Source organism: Tamandua tetradactyla, chromosome 15, assembly GCF_023851605.1.
Source record: "Tamandua tetradactyla isolate mTamTet1 chromosome 15, mTamTet1.pri, whole genome shotgun sequence".
Classification (NCBI taxonomy): domain Eukaryota; kingdom Metazoa; phylum Chordata; class Mammalia; order Pilosa; family Myrmecophagidae; genus Tamandua; species Tamandua tetradactyla.
In genome coordinates, this window is record NC_135341.1 from 35,629,290 (window position 1) to 35,646,415 (window position 17,126).

General features: G+C 54.8%; 1 protein-coding gene across 2 annotated transcripts in view; it reads left to right on the forward strand.

The window, feature by feature from the left end:
• The first annotated feature begins 1,093 nt into the window (after window positions 1-1,093).
• The window catches only part of CACNA2D2 (calcium voltage-gated channel auxiliary subunit alpha2delta 2), a 114,576-nt gene continuing 98,543 nt past the window's right edge, over window positions 1,094-17,126 (forward strand). For both annotated transcript variants that reach the window (XM_077129193.1, XM_077129195.1), the window contains exon 1: window positions 1,094-1,174. In XM_077129193.1, coding sequence (XP_076985308.1) covers window positions 1,094-1,174 — 81 coding nt within the window. The remainder of the gene's footprint in view (window positions 1,175-17,126) is intronic.

Below are 17,126 nucleotides of genomic sequence, written 5' to 3' on the forward strand. Positions count from 1 at the left end.
AAATAGGAGTGTATCCGGTGGGATGGGGAAGTTGAGGTACAGTTTTAGATGCATTAACGCAGTCCATGGGCCAGGAGGACCTTGGCCACAGCGGAATGAGCCTTTGGCAGTATGGAGAACGCTACTGGCTGGGCCCAGGTGGGGAATAGTAGGATTTTGCTCACCTGATCTGGCAGTGTCTGAAGGGGCTTCACAGGACATTCGAACCTGGGCCAGGCCTTCCCCAGATACCATCACTGCTTGCGGGTGAGAGGCTGAGAATGCAAGGCCATGTGGCCAGTTGCCTGTCCTGTCCACCCACAGAGCGTTAGGGCCCCTGTGCCCTGCCCTTGACCAGCTGTCCCCCTGTGTCCCCGCAATGCCCTGAGGTGGCTCCAAATTATCCACATTCCCGAAAAGGAAACCAAGACCCAGATAGGCTAAAGGAGCCCGAGATGGTAGCAGCGTGAGGGTTACATGCTCAGAACAGTGGCTTGGGCTCCCAGAAAGGGTGGGATGGTCTGAACTGGACCCATGGTGGGCAGTTCATGGGACACCCAGCAGCGAGCCTCAGATGAGCATCTGTTCACCAGGGGATCAAGAAAGCAAGCCCGTCTGAGCCAGTTGCTCTCCACATCCATCGCTCAGATGAAGCCCAGAGGGGTAGGTGCCTGACCCGAGTCACACAGTGACGTGGCAGTGGCAGCAGGGACTTGGGTTCCCGCCCCTTCCCCAGGCCCCACCAGCCTTGGGGACGTGAGACTCCGAGATCTAGTCAGACCTCACCCAGCCTGCTTAAACCCTCCTTCCCCACAGTGCCCAGAAGTCCCCACAATCAGAGCAGTGACATCAAAGACCGGCTCTTCTGTGAAAAATGGTGGCCCTGCAGGCTTCCTCGAGCTGCTGAACTCCCTCAACGCTTTTAAAATACAGTCCTCGCGCCTCCCTGGTAGTGCAACTGTGCTCCGGGAGAGCCCCGGCCGCCTGGGACTTCAGAGGGGCGCCCCAGACACGCTCCAGGCCACCTGTGTTTGTCCTCTACTGAAACCTGGGTTGTGAGGGGGCAGCTGCCCCTTGGTCCTCCTGACACCTCTCCCCTCTCTCTGCACACAGGATGCAGCACTGGGCCCGGCGCCTGGAGCAGGAGATCGACGGCGTGATGCGGATTTTCGGGGGCGTCCAGCAGCTCCGAGAGGTAAGCCTGGCACCCACTTACCTTCCTCTTAGGACCCTCCTTCCATTAGGAATGAGGCAGTAAGACTTCAGAAGCAAAGAGCGAAGGATCTTTGGTAGTGTTGGGGTGCCAGTGTGGGGGACTCTGCTGGGAAAACAGTGAATCTTCCAGTTTCTTAGGTCTGTGCTTCCCGGGGTAATGGAGTTTGAGCAGGTAACGGGGCAGGAAATGGAGTTTTACCCTTGCCACTGTAAAGATGTAATATGTTTCCAGATTTTCCCAGCTGGGCTCAGGTGGGTGAGGTCTGTGTTTGAGGTGGTGGCTAGGGCAGGAGCCCAGACCCTGGAAGGTTCTGCAGATGCAGTTGTGCACGAAAGCCGGAGGACTGTCCACGAAATGAGTGAGGCGGCAGGCCCCAGTGAGCCTGGAAAGCGGTGCCGGCTGCTCCAGGCAGGAGGCAGCCGCAGCCGCGTCGAGTCGGGCTGAAAGCCTGTGCTTGGCGGGATGAGGGATCAAGGGTGGGAGGGGTGATTGATTAGGCGCGAGCCACCACATTCATCCTGGGAGATTATGTTAATGTTTGAAATAGTGATGTGAGGAGCAGGCCATCCGTCACCCCCAGAAGGCTGCAAAGTGTGTCACACGTGTCGCTGTCAGGCTACCCGCTCCTAAGCTGTCGCTCTTTCTGTGGCTATGCAGAGGCTCGGGAGAGCTCAGCGCTTCAAGTGGTGTGCCTGGGCCTTCGGGGACACCCGCGAGACTCAGACGGTCTGGTTGCTGGGGGCTTGGGCCGGGCGGTAGTGACCAGAACCACGGAGAGGATTGGTGGGGCTCCCGTGCTGATGGCTGGCCTGGGGCAGCAGACTGAAGGAGGTCACTGTGGGCTGTTCAGCCAGGAGTGGGCCCAGGGCTCGATGATGAGAAGTCCCGCTGCGTTCTTGTCATCCCCCTTGGTCCGGGCCAGGGTCCGCAGATGTAATATCTGTGGAGCATGGCCTGTGAGGTCTTGTCCTGAGTCCTTTCCCCATGCTTTGCTCATAGCGGGTGCCCAGGATATGGGGGTGGCAGTGTGTTGACAGCAGCTGTAGATATAGAGTGTCTGGCATAGGCTGAGGCTGATCAGGGGGTGGTTAATGATATGGTAATGTGATTGGAGTCCAGGCCTGGGGATCTCCAGACCCTCGAGCTCTTAGCCTATTGGTATGTGGAGAAGGGGGGTGCCAACTTGCTGGGCATCATCCCCCGAGTGACCCAGCTTCTCTGAACCTCCTCTCCCTGGTGGCTGGGCTTGAATTGCAGTAGCTCCCATCCCACTCTCTTCCTGGGAGCTCTTCAGTGACTCAGAGCCGTGCTTGGAGGCCTGCGGAGCTTTCCAGAGAAGGTGCTGCAGGAAATGCTGTTCTAGAATGAGATTCAATTTATGCTCGGGAACAGCAACCAGCACTAACCAGGTTCTGAGCAGACACTGCCAAACGCAGCCATTTAGCTTAATGAAGAAATGATGGTTCTCTGGGGTGTGTGTCATGTGCCTTTCCAAGTTTTGTTTTGGGACGTAAGATGTACTCCACTTAGAGAGTTAATCAGGTACCTCGAGTCAAGAATCTTCCAGGTTTTGAACCCTCAGCTCAAGGATGTTGTTCCTTTTATACTCATGGGCAACTCAGACCTGGAAAGTTTGCCAAGAAGAAACTAATGCTCCTGCCTTCGTGACTTGGATCTGTCTGAACTACTGACCTCCCTGAGTGGTGAGGACAAGAGATGGAATCCCAGCTTGGCATTCCCACCGCACACACCTAGGGAGTCCTGGACCGTCTCTCGACCCTTGTTTTTGGTCAGTGGCATCTGGAGGTGGTGAAAATAGTGAATGGGCAGGAGTAAGGCTCAAGCCAGTGCGGGTACACCCCTTTTCTAGAAATATAAGTCAAATTTCCCTCGTTGATCATGTTCGCTCCCAGAATGTGTTCCCTTCCTTCCTGAAGGGACTTGAGCAATTTCTGACACTTTCATCAATGAACACGTCTCCCACCCACCCACCCACTCAGCAGTAACCAAGGTTACACAGCTGGCTTGTGGCAGAGCTGGGGCTTGGACCGGGGGCTTCCGCCTTCCGTTCCGGGGTGCTAGTCCTGCTCCAGCTATGCTTCCCGTCTTGAAAGGGTGGACAGGGTGAGGAGCTGGGCTGGGCTGGGCTGTGGTTGGTGTGGCCATGGCCAGCCTAGCAGGCAGGGGAGAAATGCTGACCTGGCGTTCCCAGCCCCTCTTGGCAGCCCCTTTGCCTGCTGATGGTTGCCAGCTCTCCAGCAGCTCTGTGTCCTGCTCCAGTTTTTTCTCACCTGCTTCCTCATCCTCTTACTTCCTGCTGACAGCTCTGGCGCTGCTTCTTGGGCCAGGGCACTCCGGCAAGGTGGGCAGGGGTAGGAGCGAGTAGAAGAAAGGGGTAGCCCTGTCCCTCCCAGCAAGAGGGACCCAACCAGTCAGCCCCGCCCCCACCCCCCCAACCTGCCCCCACCCCTGCTTGAGCCATTAACATTCTTTCACATGCCTATGAGAGGGTTCCTGTGCCCCACCTTTGCCCAGCTCTGGGGGGTGATGAGGATGCATGGAGCAGAGCCCTAACCCAGCTGCGGATGCTTTCATGCACCCTGGTACCATCTCGGTCCAGCTGACAGCCTCGCTCACACTAGGGCCGCCCACCCCAGGCCTTCCTGAGCTGATTCTAAGCTACCCCCAAACATCTACAGCTAAGGTGCTCCTGGCATCTGGTTCCACTCCACCTCCTTCCCCTCAGTGGCACCTCTCTTCCTGCCCCAGTCCTGGAAGCTGCCCCACCCCCAGAAGCTGGGAGCTACGAGGGCTGACAGCTCCAAGTACGCAGATAATGCAAACGGTGGCATTTGGGAGCGTTTTCCCTGCCTTGGCACTTTCTCCCACCTGACCTCACCACAGCCCCACGGGGTATGTTTGGGTGCAGATGGCAGCCCATTTTACAGGTTGGAAACCATGGCACTTCTTGTCCGAGCTGGGGTGGGCAGTGGGGCACTATTTGCAAAGACCCCATTGCGTTTCCTCAGCTACCCCAGGGCCAGCGCCACGAGCCTGGGGCTCCCATGCTAAACCACCACCATGTTTATCCAGACTCCCCTTGAGCCACACCCTCCCAGGCACCCTCACCGTCCCTAGCTCTGGCTCACACCTGCCCTGAACAGGCCACAGGAGTGTGGACTCTGCCTCAGCTTGCCCTGGCCAGAGTCCCTAGGGGCTGAGTGATGTCCCCTAAGTCCCTTCTCCACCCTCTCCTCGTCAGCACCATATTGTCCCCCTCCTGGGGGGAGAGCGGAGAGCATATGCTTGGGCTCTGCGTCATTTACATAATGAGGCTGATCAGGATGAATAATTCATCAGGTGCCTGGGGGTGCGTCGGGGAGTATATGGAGCCAGACAGGTCTCCCCACTCTGAAGCCCAGGTCGCTCTGATGGATGCAGCCTGCAACCAAGCCCCTCCTGGCTGAGTGTCCTGCGTAGACGGAAAATAGCCCTGGGGAGCTTGTAGGAAAGCAAAAGAGGAGAGGTTGTGGTCAGACATGAGGAAGAACCAGTGGTTCATCAGGTCTAGTGCCCTGAGATGGATTCCCAAGTTGGGTGAGACATTTTCCTTCGAGGGTCTCTGTAGAAGGAGGTGAGACAATCCTCGGCCTGGGGTGGGGTTCAGGGGTGAGGGCAGGCTGCCTGACTCCCAGGCTCTGAGTAGGGAGCTGGAACAGCAGTATCTGGGGACCGTAGATTACCTCCTCTGGAAAGGTTCAATCAAGTCTGAACCCATGGGAGCCTCAACTTCTGTACCTTGCCTGTGGTCAGGGCAGAAATTGCTTAAAGCTAGAGGCTGTGCACAGGCCCAGTCCACACTCCTATGGTGGCCTTCGCCCAGCTGCGTGCTTCTAGTTACTTCCATGGTCCTATCATACAAACGGGAAAACCGAGGCCCCAGCCACTTGTCTCCCCCCGGTTAGTCCCATCCTGGAATCCTAGCAGACTGGCCCCGAAGGTGCTGGTGGGGAAGGGGTGCCAATGCACAGGAACCTCTCTGGGATGGCCCCTTCCCAGGACAGCTGAGCCTGCATCCATGGAGAGTGGACCCCAGGACTTGGAAATCCCTGGCCCCAAGTCTCCATCCCCCTCCCTATTACCAGGCTTCTCAGAACAGTGGTGGTGATGCAGGCCAGGGGTGTCATGCGCCTTCCACCTCTCTATACAGCCAGGAATGTCATTTCTGAATCAGTAACAGTGCCACAGTCCCATCCCGTCTCATCCGCCCCCAGCTGTCCCTGCATCCAGCCTGCTCAGTGCTCCCCAGGAATGTGTAATTAATTTTTGCGGAGTGTCACATCTGGAGCTGGCTCCCGGCATAGATGGAAGTCTGGCATGTTGAGGGCCTCTTTCCTGAGTGGCTCAAGGAGGCAGGACGGGCCCCTTTGCAGGTGCCTTTGAAACAGTCCCTCCCTGTCCCCCCTACCCCTGCTGGCACCACCAGGGAAGGCCAGGCAAGGGAGGAGTCTGTGGCCCTCAGACTCCAAAGTAGGCCTTTCGGTCAACACGCTGCTGCTCGTGTGCCCCCCCCAGAGGCAGGCCTGCGGCTCCTCGGCCAGGCAGCCCCACCCTCCCGGGGCCCGCACAGGCTGGGACAGCCTATGTGCTTGGAGTCCGGTAAGGGGGATGAGAAAGCCCCACTCACCCCCTCGCAGCGCCTCCCCAGGAATCCCCCACCCTCAGCCTCTGCACCGTGTCCTGGGAGCTCTACTCTTGCTCAGTGAGCAGCCCCCACCCCTCCACCCAGCCACCTCCCGTGAGGCCCAGCGGCAGGCACCCTCCTTTCTGCCTGCGTAGATGGTCGGGATGAGGCACGCCGGGGTGGGGGCAGGGGGGCGCGGGGGTGAAATATGCCGCTGGGTAGGGATTGCTGCCGTTTGCCTCTCTAAAAACCCACATATATTATTCTTTAATGGAAAGTTAATTGTCTTATTATTCCTTCCATATGGTCCTCTTGCTCAGCACCCAGCGGGGATGCATGGGGCTGCGGTGGGGGGCTGCTCCTGGGAGGGTGTCTGAAGCGCCATGAGGCTGCTGCTGGAGCAAAATGGAGTACACGGGGGGGTACATGGGAGTCTGGTCGAAGTCCTGCCTGGGTCCCTTCTTTGTCCCCCCAGTCCAGCCTCTCCCCAGTTCTTTCCCAAGTCCCGCCCTGGGTGCAGCCTCCTCTAGAACCACTCCCCACCTCCCACCCACTGTGAAGGCTGGGACACTCTTTCCCAAGCACTGTTTGGGGAGATGCAGGGTTGCATGGGGTGGGTGGGGGTGTAGCCCTTCTGCTTGCCACCTCCCACCCCCACCCCATTGTCGCCTGCAGGAGAAAATTCTATTTTGAGAAGCTTTTCAAAAGCCATTTCATCTGTGGCAGGAGCCTCTGCCTGAGGGCCAGCTGGCTGGCTGGGTCTCTGCACCCCTTCCGAACATAAACCTCACCAGAGAGTAGAGGGTAGGAAGCCAGGGTGGAGTGCTGCCCCATGCACCGACCCGGGAACACCAGCTCACATCGGCCACACCTTCCGCGGGCACCAGCCTAATGGAGGTTCCCCAACTCCAAAGACTCCTCTGGGGCTGCTGAGGGTGGGAAAGATAGCAGGACCCTTCTCAGCCTGCTGCCCCTCCCCAGGTCTTCCCCCACCCACCCCCTGCAGGTATTGGGTCAGAAAAGCCTCATGGCAGTTGGAGGGGGCAGTGACAGGGAGGGCCCCAGAAGGGGCCTGGATATGAGCTGGCAGTTGCGTTTATGGGCAGTTCAGAGCCCTGAACTGAAGGGGTCACAGAGCCCTGCTAGGTGGCTTCTGGGATTCTGGAATAGTCTCAGCAGGGAGTCTGCCCAGGGGCCTATGGAAGCCACAGGGTAGAGGGGATGGGCCGATAAGGGAGGCATCTCTGGGTGAGAGCAGCTGAACTGGTAACTATTGGTTCAGCATGGCAGGGAGAGGGGCCACTGGCTTCTGGCTTGTGCCAAGAAGTATTCATGGATTGCACATCCGAGGTCGGTTCCCAGGGGTCGGAGAGACTCTTGGAGCAGGAGAGGAGGTATTTGGCCCTTGTTGTACCTCCTGAAGGTGGGGACCTGCCTGAAGTCCCCAGCTGATAAGTGGCAGAGCTGGGATTTGTGCCACAGGCAGCAGCCGAATGGTGGCTGGTGGTGAGGGTTCCATGGGCAGGGATGGCAGTGGACACTTTCACCATTGCGGGGCCTATAGAGCTTGTGGCCCTGCCGCTCTGCGCCTGGTTCCCCCATTTACAAAATGGGAGCTGAGCAGATCTGTCCCCACAGGGAGATATGAGAATCTCAGGGGTGTGAGGATGAGGAAGGGCTTCAGACAAAGCCCTACAAATGTGGAGGTGCCCGACCTCCCAAGATGGGGTGGGGGGGGTCACAGTTTTGGAAAGCCCATGTGCCCGAAGAGTTTGGGATGATTCAAATCCCTCCTTCCCCCTGACTATGACATCTTTGGAGACCTGCCTGGGAGAAGTGCAGAGACCACCAGGCTAGGGCAAGACCTTGTCCAGGGAGGGCAGACGGCCTCTTGGGCAAAAATCTAGTGAGCTAGCTGCAGAAGCCTCCCCAAGGAGGGGGTGTATGGAGGTGAAAGGGTGGGTCCCTGCACCCCAGAAGAAGCCTGTGAGCCCGTTTCTACAACTGGTCACACAACTGCCAACTGGTCAAGTTGGCAGCTTGTCTCCCAGGCCCCGGAGGCACAGGACAGACGGGGGAGCCTGGCTAGCAGTGGCACAGAAGGCAAAACAAAGCCACCAGGTTCCCATGTCGATGGACCTTTGATTGCTCTCTGTGAGGAGCGGGGGCCGGGGGTGGGGGCTGTGTAGAAGGGCCCTGGAGAAGGGCCAACTGCGCAAGGTGTCCTGGCTACCCAGACATCAGGCTGGGGCAGCTAAGTTATTTCTGGAACAATCTGAAAGACTCACTCTGGAAATGGGGAGGTTAGTGGGTCGGAAAATGGAGTGGCTGAAGCCAGAACTAGGAATCAGAGATTCTTGGAGGTATGGCTCCAGGGACCACTGGAAGGTTTTCTGACTTGGGGGCCCTCAGTTTAGGGAGGGACGTTCTCCGAGGACATGAACAGAGCCTCGCCAGACAGACAGGGCTGCTCTCCCTGGAAGAGTTTTGGTTGGGAACCCCAGGCTCTGCTACAAATAGGGCCCTTCCTTGACGTAGCCACCCCTCAACCCTTCCACCTTGGGAATGTGGGAGGTTTGTCTGTTAAGCTTTGGAAATCAGGACTCCCCTGCGGGGGAAGGATGTTCTGATTTACACACTGACCGTCCTCTGGGGTCCACAGAGAGACTTGGCCTTACAGCACAACAGCCGGGGGTCAGCTTTCCAAGGGGGCCCCAGCCCCTGCAGCTTGTTGAGGAATGGCCAGACTCTACCCGCCTTCCCCTGCCCTCTGCATTCATCTGGGGAGAGTGATGGGACTGCCGTGTCCAAAGCCAGGGAGGGGGCTGATTTGCTGAGCAAGAGCAGGAGTTGGGAGTGGGGTGGAGGGCCACACGGGCTTCCATGCTGGGCCCCTGGGGACAGCTGACCCATTCTGCATGCCTCCCCTCCTCAACCCTCTTCCATCGCTGGATCATTCGCAGCCATGGGGATGTTTGCCTGAGATTCATGGAGCCCCAAGCACTTAGCAGAGGCAGAGAAGTAATTGGTTCTGACACACCACAGCCAGCCCTGGGAGGCAGCATGAGCAGCATTTACCACAACCAGGAAGGAAACAGAGGCTTAGAGTGGCCTCCCTCCACCCTCTTCTTGAGGGGGTATGGCTCCCTCTCCTTGAATGCGAGGATTTAGTGTTTACCCAGACATCAGGCTGAGGCCGGGGGAGGCTGGACTGTTTCTGAAACTGAAGACCTGGCTGAGGTGTGTGATTCTGGGCAGGGGTAGAGGGGAGCCTCCCTTACGCCTTCTGGCTGCCAGCCACCCCGTGTCCTCCCCCCACCACGCTTCCTTGCTAGACTTCTCAGCTTCTCCTCCCGAGTCCACTGGCCACTCTCCTCGCCTGCCCCCACCCCAGACCATCTCCTCTGCCCCGGTTCCCATCCCTCCCCTATAGACAATCCCCATCTTTAAACCCAGCTCACAGGTCCCCTCCTCCAGGAAGCCTTCCACACCAATACTGAAACAAGTGGTGTCTGACACTCCCCACTCCCTTAATTAAAAAAAAAAATGTTTTTTAATTGTAAAATACATATACAAAGCAAGGAAAGAAAAAAACAATAATTTTCTAAGCATATTTCAACAAGTAATTAGAGAACAGATCCCAGAGTTTGTCATCAGCTACAGTTCTGCCATCTTACATTTTTCCTTCACACTGCTCCAAAAAGCTGGGGGCCAGAAGGAATATTAATATAGTGATTTAGCAGCCATACTCATTTGTTAAATCCCATTTTCTCTGTTAAACTTCCTCCTTCTCCTTTAATCCTTCTCCCAATCTATACAGATCTTTGGGCAATGCCTGTTCTGACTTTTTCGTGTTGAGCACACTCCCGTCTGTTTTTCATCCTTGGGGTGCACACAAAAGTTGGGGGCTACCGGATGGGTCTCGTGTGGGTTGAGAGGCCATAACCAGCAGGGCAGAGTGCTGAGGCTTCTGTGTGTGTGGAAGGAAGTGTGCAAAAGTGTGTGTGCCTCTGGGCCTGCCCGCTCCATGTGGGGGGATGTGGCCAGGAGTGTGTGTGTTGATGACAGTGTGGGATCCCACATGCTTATGTGGTGTGTGTGCAGGTGAGAGCACACCATCTTGTGTGCATGCACACTGGGCGTGAGGGTGTGACTAGGCCAGCGTATGCATGTGTGTGGATGTGGGGTGCATGATTCTGCACGCTATTGCGTGTAGAGTGTGAGCAGGCATGCACACAGAGCAGAGGGGGGCTGGAGGGAAGCAGGTGCCCAGAGCTCTGTATCACCCCAAGCGGGCGAGAACTACTTAACTGATTAATTAGCGAAGCCGAGAAGTCTCGGTTGTGGGTAAGGAGCTTACATGGCGCTCATGCCCCAGCGCACGCACACTCCCAGTCACTCTGCCTGACTGTGAACTCAGCGGCCCTGCTGGGGTGGGGAGGGGAGCCGCCTGTCTGTCAGAACCTGTGCCCTCACACCCGGGTCTGTGCCCCGGGACCCAGCGACCGTGCTGCGGAGAGGGCAGTCCTCCCTGTTCCCAATCGGCTGCTCTCAGAGGCCCTGCGGTGAGGCCACCCTGCGACCTTGTCCGCAATTCCCAGACGAGGGAGCTGTGGCTGGTGGGGGCCAGTGGCCAGTGGGGGCCAGTGGGGGCATCCTCTAAACTTTGCAAGTGGAGGTCAGTGCTTCCCGTTCTTCCTTCTTGCAGTCCGCTGAGGGTGTTACCTTCTGAAGTGGGGGAACGGTTTGGGTGTCTGAGGGGCTGAGCAGAGCTGGAGTCCCTGGGGAGCTTTCTATTCAGGACAGGCTTCCACCCTCACTCCCCACGAACCTTCTCACCAGCAGGGAAAAAATCAGTTCCCTCCATGCGCCCTGCAGCCAAGCCCGGTCCCTCTCCCCTCTCCTTTGCCTAGAAAGTAAGGTTCCCCAGCCCCCCCCATCCCCAGCTCCCCATGCCTCCCCGCCAGCAGACATCACACCGTGATTGCAGCTGCCCCTGTTCTGTGCCCTCCATCCAGGCACAGCTCTTGAGCATCAGGGGGTCAGCCAGGCTTGTTCCTGAATCCCAGGGTCCCGGCTGAGGCTGACTCTCGGCAGGCAGGGCTGTCCCCCCCACCTGCTTCCCTCTCAGACCCCAGGCCCTGCCGCGCGCGCACTGCATCACCGTCATGCCGGGAGACCCGGAAGCTGGGTCAAGTGGCAGCCACTTGTCTCTTGATCAGGTGTTGACTGAGGAGCTTTCATTATGCTCCATCTACAGTCATGGAATAAATTGGTGTGCATGAATTTATTCTTTTTAAAGAGGGACTTTCACACTGGGGAAAACTTTTAAAAAGAGCATTCATATAAAAAGCAATTACTGTGCCAGTAATTTTTATGTATACCCCCCTTCCGTTGCTGCCTTTGTGTTTGAACGTGCCCACCTCCCGGGCAGCTGCAGCCTGGCTCCTCGGCCTCCCGGCTCAGCTTCCCGCCTGCTGGAGCAGCCTCCTCCGCCAGGAACGCTGCGGATGCAGGGCCGGGCCCGGCCGGGGCGTGGGCTCGGGGAGCATGACTGGCTGGATATCTGTGCACTGCTCTGGTGCTTGAAAAATTTCCTCCTGGGTGCGTCTCTTGTCCCGAGGTTGTTCCACTCCCAGGGCTGGCACGGCCATTCCGGGCCCCTTTTGGCAGCGGCTGAGCACTGAAAGGCACCTGCTTCCCGGCAGCCTCACGGCCCAGTGAGGGAGGAGGCGGTGGTGTGGGAGCAGGTATTTTCCCTCCTGAGGAGCCACTAACAGGCACTCTGCTTCCCCAGCCATTATTGCTCTCACACTCGATGCATTATGTAAATTGTCTCCGTTGCTAAGTGGTGAAGGAGCTGCTCAGGGGAACGGAGGAGCGAGGTCTGGAGACTCATGGGCCGGGGGGGCGGGCAGGAGACTGGGCCCTGGAAATCCACCACTGCGCATCCTGGGAGGTTCTGGCAGCCTCTCCCTTCAGCTTAGGTAGGGTCCCCTTGGGCTTGAACTCTACTTCTCACCTAGACCAGAGCTTTGCGAGGACTGTGGCTGTACCTCACAGCCGACCAGGGGCTCCCAGGAGGTCACGTGGGCTCCCTAGTTGGATAGAGCTGTCAGACTGGGGCTTTGTCTCCTACCCCAGACTGGCTCTCAGGTAGGACACGTGTCTCTCTGCTGCCTGAGTTGTACCAGCAACTATAGGAACATACACACTTGCCTACAGAGCCTCTTAGAAACCCTTGGTGGAACTGGAAAAGTTGTGTCCGGCCATGGACCTGGGGGACAGGCCTCTGTGGATCCTGGGGAGCCCTGAAAACTCAGGGCCCTTTCTGTAGTGAGTGCCCAGTGGAAAGTTGGATTCTGGGGCATCTCTACACCCCCAGGTGCCAGCAGGTTCTTGGGTCCCCATGGCACAGAGGGCATGACAGTGTATGGGCCTGGTCAAGGCCTGGGTAACAGAGAGGCTCATTGCTTTCCCTTTGGAAACACATGACCTGCCAGGGCCCAAGGCCACTCATAGGATCTGGGTCCAGTCTTGCTCTCCAAAGAGCCCAGGGCTCTGGGCTTTTTCCAGGCTGCCCTGGACTCCTCTCTTGTACTTTGCATGAGGCCCACCAGTGCAGGCCACATTCTTTTCCTCCCATCCCATACATCGCCCTCCCCTCCGATCTGCCCCTAGGTAGGATGTCTGTCCAATGCAAGGAGGCACCACTGGGTTAAGGGGTTGCAGATATGTGTTTCCTGGAAATGGCCTCAAGAGTTTGGGTTTCCAAAGAAGGTGTGAGAGTTGGAAAAACATCTGCAGCCCAGCAAGCCCTATTTCTCAGGCAACCCCACCCCACCCTGACTCTGTCCCGGCATGGCTGCCTGTGGATCCGGGTGAGATGGGCCGCCTGCCCCCAGCACAGTTGTACTCAGAGGTTGGTGCAAGGGTAGTGTCCATGGCCTACACAGATATTGTGAAAGACTCGGGGCTTCTTCCTCCCCGCCTGGCACCTTCTCCCTTACCTCCAGGAGCAGGTAGGATCATCTCTCAGACCCCTGTAGGCTGCTGTCCCTCAACTTGCTTCCGGTCTTGGGAATTGTTGGGGTGGGGGTGAGGGATCACCAGACCAGGTAACTCCGCATTTTGGTCTCAGGAGCCTGCTCTGTGTATGCAGCTGATCAGGGCATTGACACCACAAACTGTCCCCCTTAGCAGAAGGAGTAAATAGAGGTTGTGGCGATGTGAACAGAGCAGAATTTCAGCTGCTGCCCTTTGGTGGCCCCTGTCCCAAGGCCGAAGGCTGGAGTCAGATCAGCCAGTTTGCTCTCACTGATGCCTCTGCTTTTCTTCTTTCCCCTCCCTCTCTCTCTCTCTTTTTTTTTTCTTTCTGACATTTCTAGATGGATTTTTAAATTTAGGATTTTTTAATCAGCATTGCTCACACACGCAGTGTAGAGTCATAGTTTTACCAGGCGTGTTGCGTTAGGAGCGCAGCAGCCCCCTCCACTCCGTTCCCAACTCCCCAGAGGCTGTCACTTTCTAATCTCTGAGCTCCATATCTCTAAATGACATACTTCTGTCGCTAGTTCGTGACTGTTCAGTTTTAGGCATTATCATTGACATACCGCTGGGGGAGGGGAGGGCACAGTTCTCCTGCACACACCCCTCCCCCCACCCACGGTCCTCACCTCATCCTGCTGCTGTGACCCTGTGACACGGTTAGGTCAGGTCTCAGCGCTGACGGTATCGTGACCGGGCAAGTGCTATTCAGAGCCGTACCTTGCGATACCGGTGATTACTTTTCCTTTGGGGCACAATTTTTAGTTTTTTGTTTTATTTTTTCTGCAGTTAATAACTGTCTGCTCTTTGTCTGCTTGCTCCTTTCTTTTGCTTTCTGTGAACTTTTACTACTTCTGTCCCCAATTCCTTGCCATGTGCCTGACCCTCCCTTCATGCATTCAGACGCAGAAGGAGTTCTGTCAAGCTCACTGACCAAGGAATTCTTACCTGGAGCCCCCCCGACCCGCTCCTGCGCCGACAGGCTGCTCTCCCAGCCTGCAGCCCACACGCATCTGTGGGATTTCCTTCACCTCCCTTCTGGGCTGGAGGCCCCGCTTCCCTGGATCCTGTGGCCTCCTCTTTCTCGGTTTCCGGAATTCTCCTTCATTGTGGTAGGGAATGTTCTCAATTGGCTTCTTGAGAAAAGGCGCCTGGGAGCCGGACGTCTGAGACATCCATGGCTCTCCAAGCCCTCCCTCTTGACACGGACTTTCGGTGGGTGTGGAAGTCCGGGCTGGAAACCGTTTGTCTCAGAATTTTTGAAGCACTCCATTTCCTTCCAGTTTCCACAGTGGCTCTAGAGAGGTCCACAGTTGTTTATAGTACTGCTGGCCGTATGCGGCCTGGTTTGTCTCCAGAAATGCGTGTGTTTTCTCCCTGTCCTCAGTGTTGAGAATAATTCCACAACGATATTCCTTCATGGGGGTTATAGCTTCATTTCTTGAGCTTACGACTCTGCATGATTTCAAAGTACGTGCTCAAGTCCTGTTCAGGGAAGTTTTCTTGAATTAATTCTTTCCCCTCTCTTTTCTCTGTTCTGTCTTTCTGAAACCCATAACTCATACCCTTTTATTTTTAACCTTTCTCTCTAATTTTCCATCTTTGTGTCTTTTTGCTAGGACATTTCTCCATTTTTTCTCCCAGTAGCTCTATCGAAATTTACATTTTATAATATTTTTAATTTCCAGGATCTCTTCTTGTTCCTTTCTTTGTAACACCTTGTTTCTGTTTCATCGTTGCCATGTTTTGTCTGTTGGTTTTCCAAGGAGAGTATTAATAGCTTTTTTCTTCTTTTTTTTTTTTACTTTTCATTTTGAAATAATTTTAGATGTGCAGAGAGGTTGCAAAAACAGTTCAGGAAAGTCCCTCCACCCTTCACCCAGCTCCCTCTGCTGTAAGCATCTTGCTTAACCATAGTAAGCAAGACTAAGAAATTAACTAAGAAATATCAAAACTACGAAATTAACAATACTATTAACCACGTGGAAGATCTTATTCAGATTTCAGCAGTTTGGGCACCAGTGTCCTTTCTCTGTGTTGGGATCCCACATTGCATTTAGTTGTCATTTCTCCTTAGTCTCCTCCGGTCTGTGACAGTTTCTAAGTCTTTCATGACCTTGATGCTTCTAAAAAGTACCGGCTGGTTATTTTGCTGAGCGTCCCTCAACTTGGGTTGGTCTGTTTCTCATGATTCGATTGAGCTTACACATTTTGGAAGAACACCACAGAACCAACGTGTCCTTCTCGGTGTGTCATGTTAGGGGGTCCATGATGTCAATGTATCATTATTGAAGAAATGATCATTTGGTAAGGAGGCGTCTCCTGGGTTCCTCTACTATAACGTGACTATTTTTCCATTTGACATTAATTAGTTTCTTGGGGTGGGGAGGAGATACTTTGAGGTTTTGCAAATATTCTGTTTTTCCTCAAATTTTTGCCCATTAATTTTAGTATCCATCGGTGGATGTGCCTGCAGCAGTTATTACCGCAGGTTTCTACTACTTTCATTCCTTCTACAATAATTGGAATTCTTCTGTGAGGAAGAGCTGTCCCTCCCCCTCCCCAATTGCTCATTTATTCAGTTATTTATTTCTATTAGCATGGACTCATGGTTACTTATTTATTCTGTGGGTTATAATTCAATATCAGCACTATTTATTGCTCAAAATGTTCCAGTTTTGCCTTTTGACATGCCCCCCCATTCTCTTTGAGCACTTCCTTACTTCCTGGTACTGAAAGATGCCCCAAGCTCATCTTGTACTTACTCTGTCCTGGCCCTGGAATTAGCCACTTTTTGAGGGAGTTCTGGTTCTGCTTTTAGAGAATGATATTTAGAAATCAAAATGTAGGTGCTGAGTGTGCTCATCACTATTGGGGTGCCACTGCTTCTCGGCCCCTTACGATCAGAGCTAGGAAATATGTGTGTGTAGACTAACCCATGAATGCACATATACTTGAAGTTATTTCTGTCTCCCTCTGTCTGTATATATATTTAAAACGCTGAGTCCATACTAATATGTTTGACTGTAATCCAGCACAATAGGATTTGTTCAAGTCTTCCCTCTTTCCTGTTTTATGATTTTTTTATCCAACAGCGAGAGACCCAGTTCTAACTACCTACACTAACCCTAGACTACAAAATTTATGATATTTTTAATGTTTTCTTCTTCCTGTATAATCCAGTTTCTTTTGAGTTCTTTTTGTTTTGGTCGTCAACTCCCATGTGCCTGTTTTCTCCCAGTATTTGCTAGTACTTAAGCAGACAGTCCAGTTTCTTTTGAAAATTAAAAGATTCTTTTTATTTTGGTCTGTAACTCCCATGTGGTGTTTTTTTCCCCCAGTATTTGCAAATAGTACTTATGAGCCAGGGAATGAGCCTAACCCAGCTCCCTTGGCCTTATGTGAAAACACCACCAAAGAGGAACACACTAAGTGGAGGCCCTCTGGGCATGCAGGGGGCTTCTGACCCGTGGAGGTCACTGTGGCTGCGTTACCCCCCTGGACTGGATTGCAAAGGATGGTGTGGGAGAGGCACTCTGAACACTGAGGACATAGCAATGTTCTTGGAGAGGCTACAAGGAATATCATAAAGAGTAGGGACGGCATATCCTCTGACAGGGTGCCTTGAGCACATTCCTTCCCCCCTCTGTGTCTCAGTTTTCTCCTCTAAAACCAGGTGATGGGATGGACACTCTGTGCTTCTGGCTTGGGGGCAGGTGAACATGGAGGAAGGGCAGGCGGGCAAAGGCCTAGAGGGGGTGACTGAGTGAGGAGGGGATGTGGGGCAGGCCGGGGAGGGCAGCAGGGTTCCTGGTGAATTCTGAGCACAAATGTCAGTGGAAAACAGTCCCTCAGATGACCTTGGCCTCTTTGGGGTAACCAAGGCCTAGAGAGGGCAGATACAGGCCCACAGCCACACAGCAAGCTGGTGGCAGAACTGAGGCCAGATGCAGGTCAGATCCCATCTCAGGCCAGTAGGCAAAAATGGTGAAGCCCCACTATCCTTCTAATGGCAGACCCACTCAGCCATGCCAGGAACTGCTCCATCCCCCTGGATGTGTGAGCCTCTCCCCTTCCCCACTCCACCAGCCCTGGCCCCTTCTAGCCCCCGGTGGCTTTTGTTTCTTGGTAGGTGACCACGGAGACTCAAGCTGGGCACTAATTAAAAGCTACCTGCCTCCTTTCTCCAGGAGAAAGCCC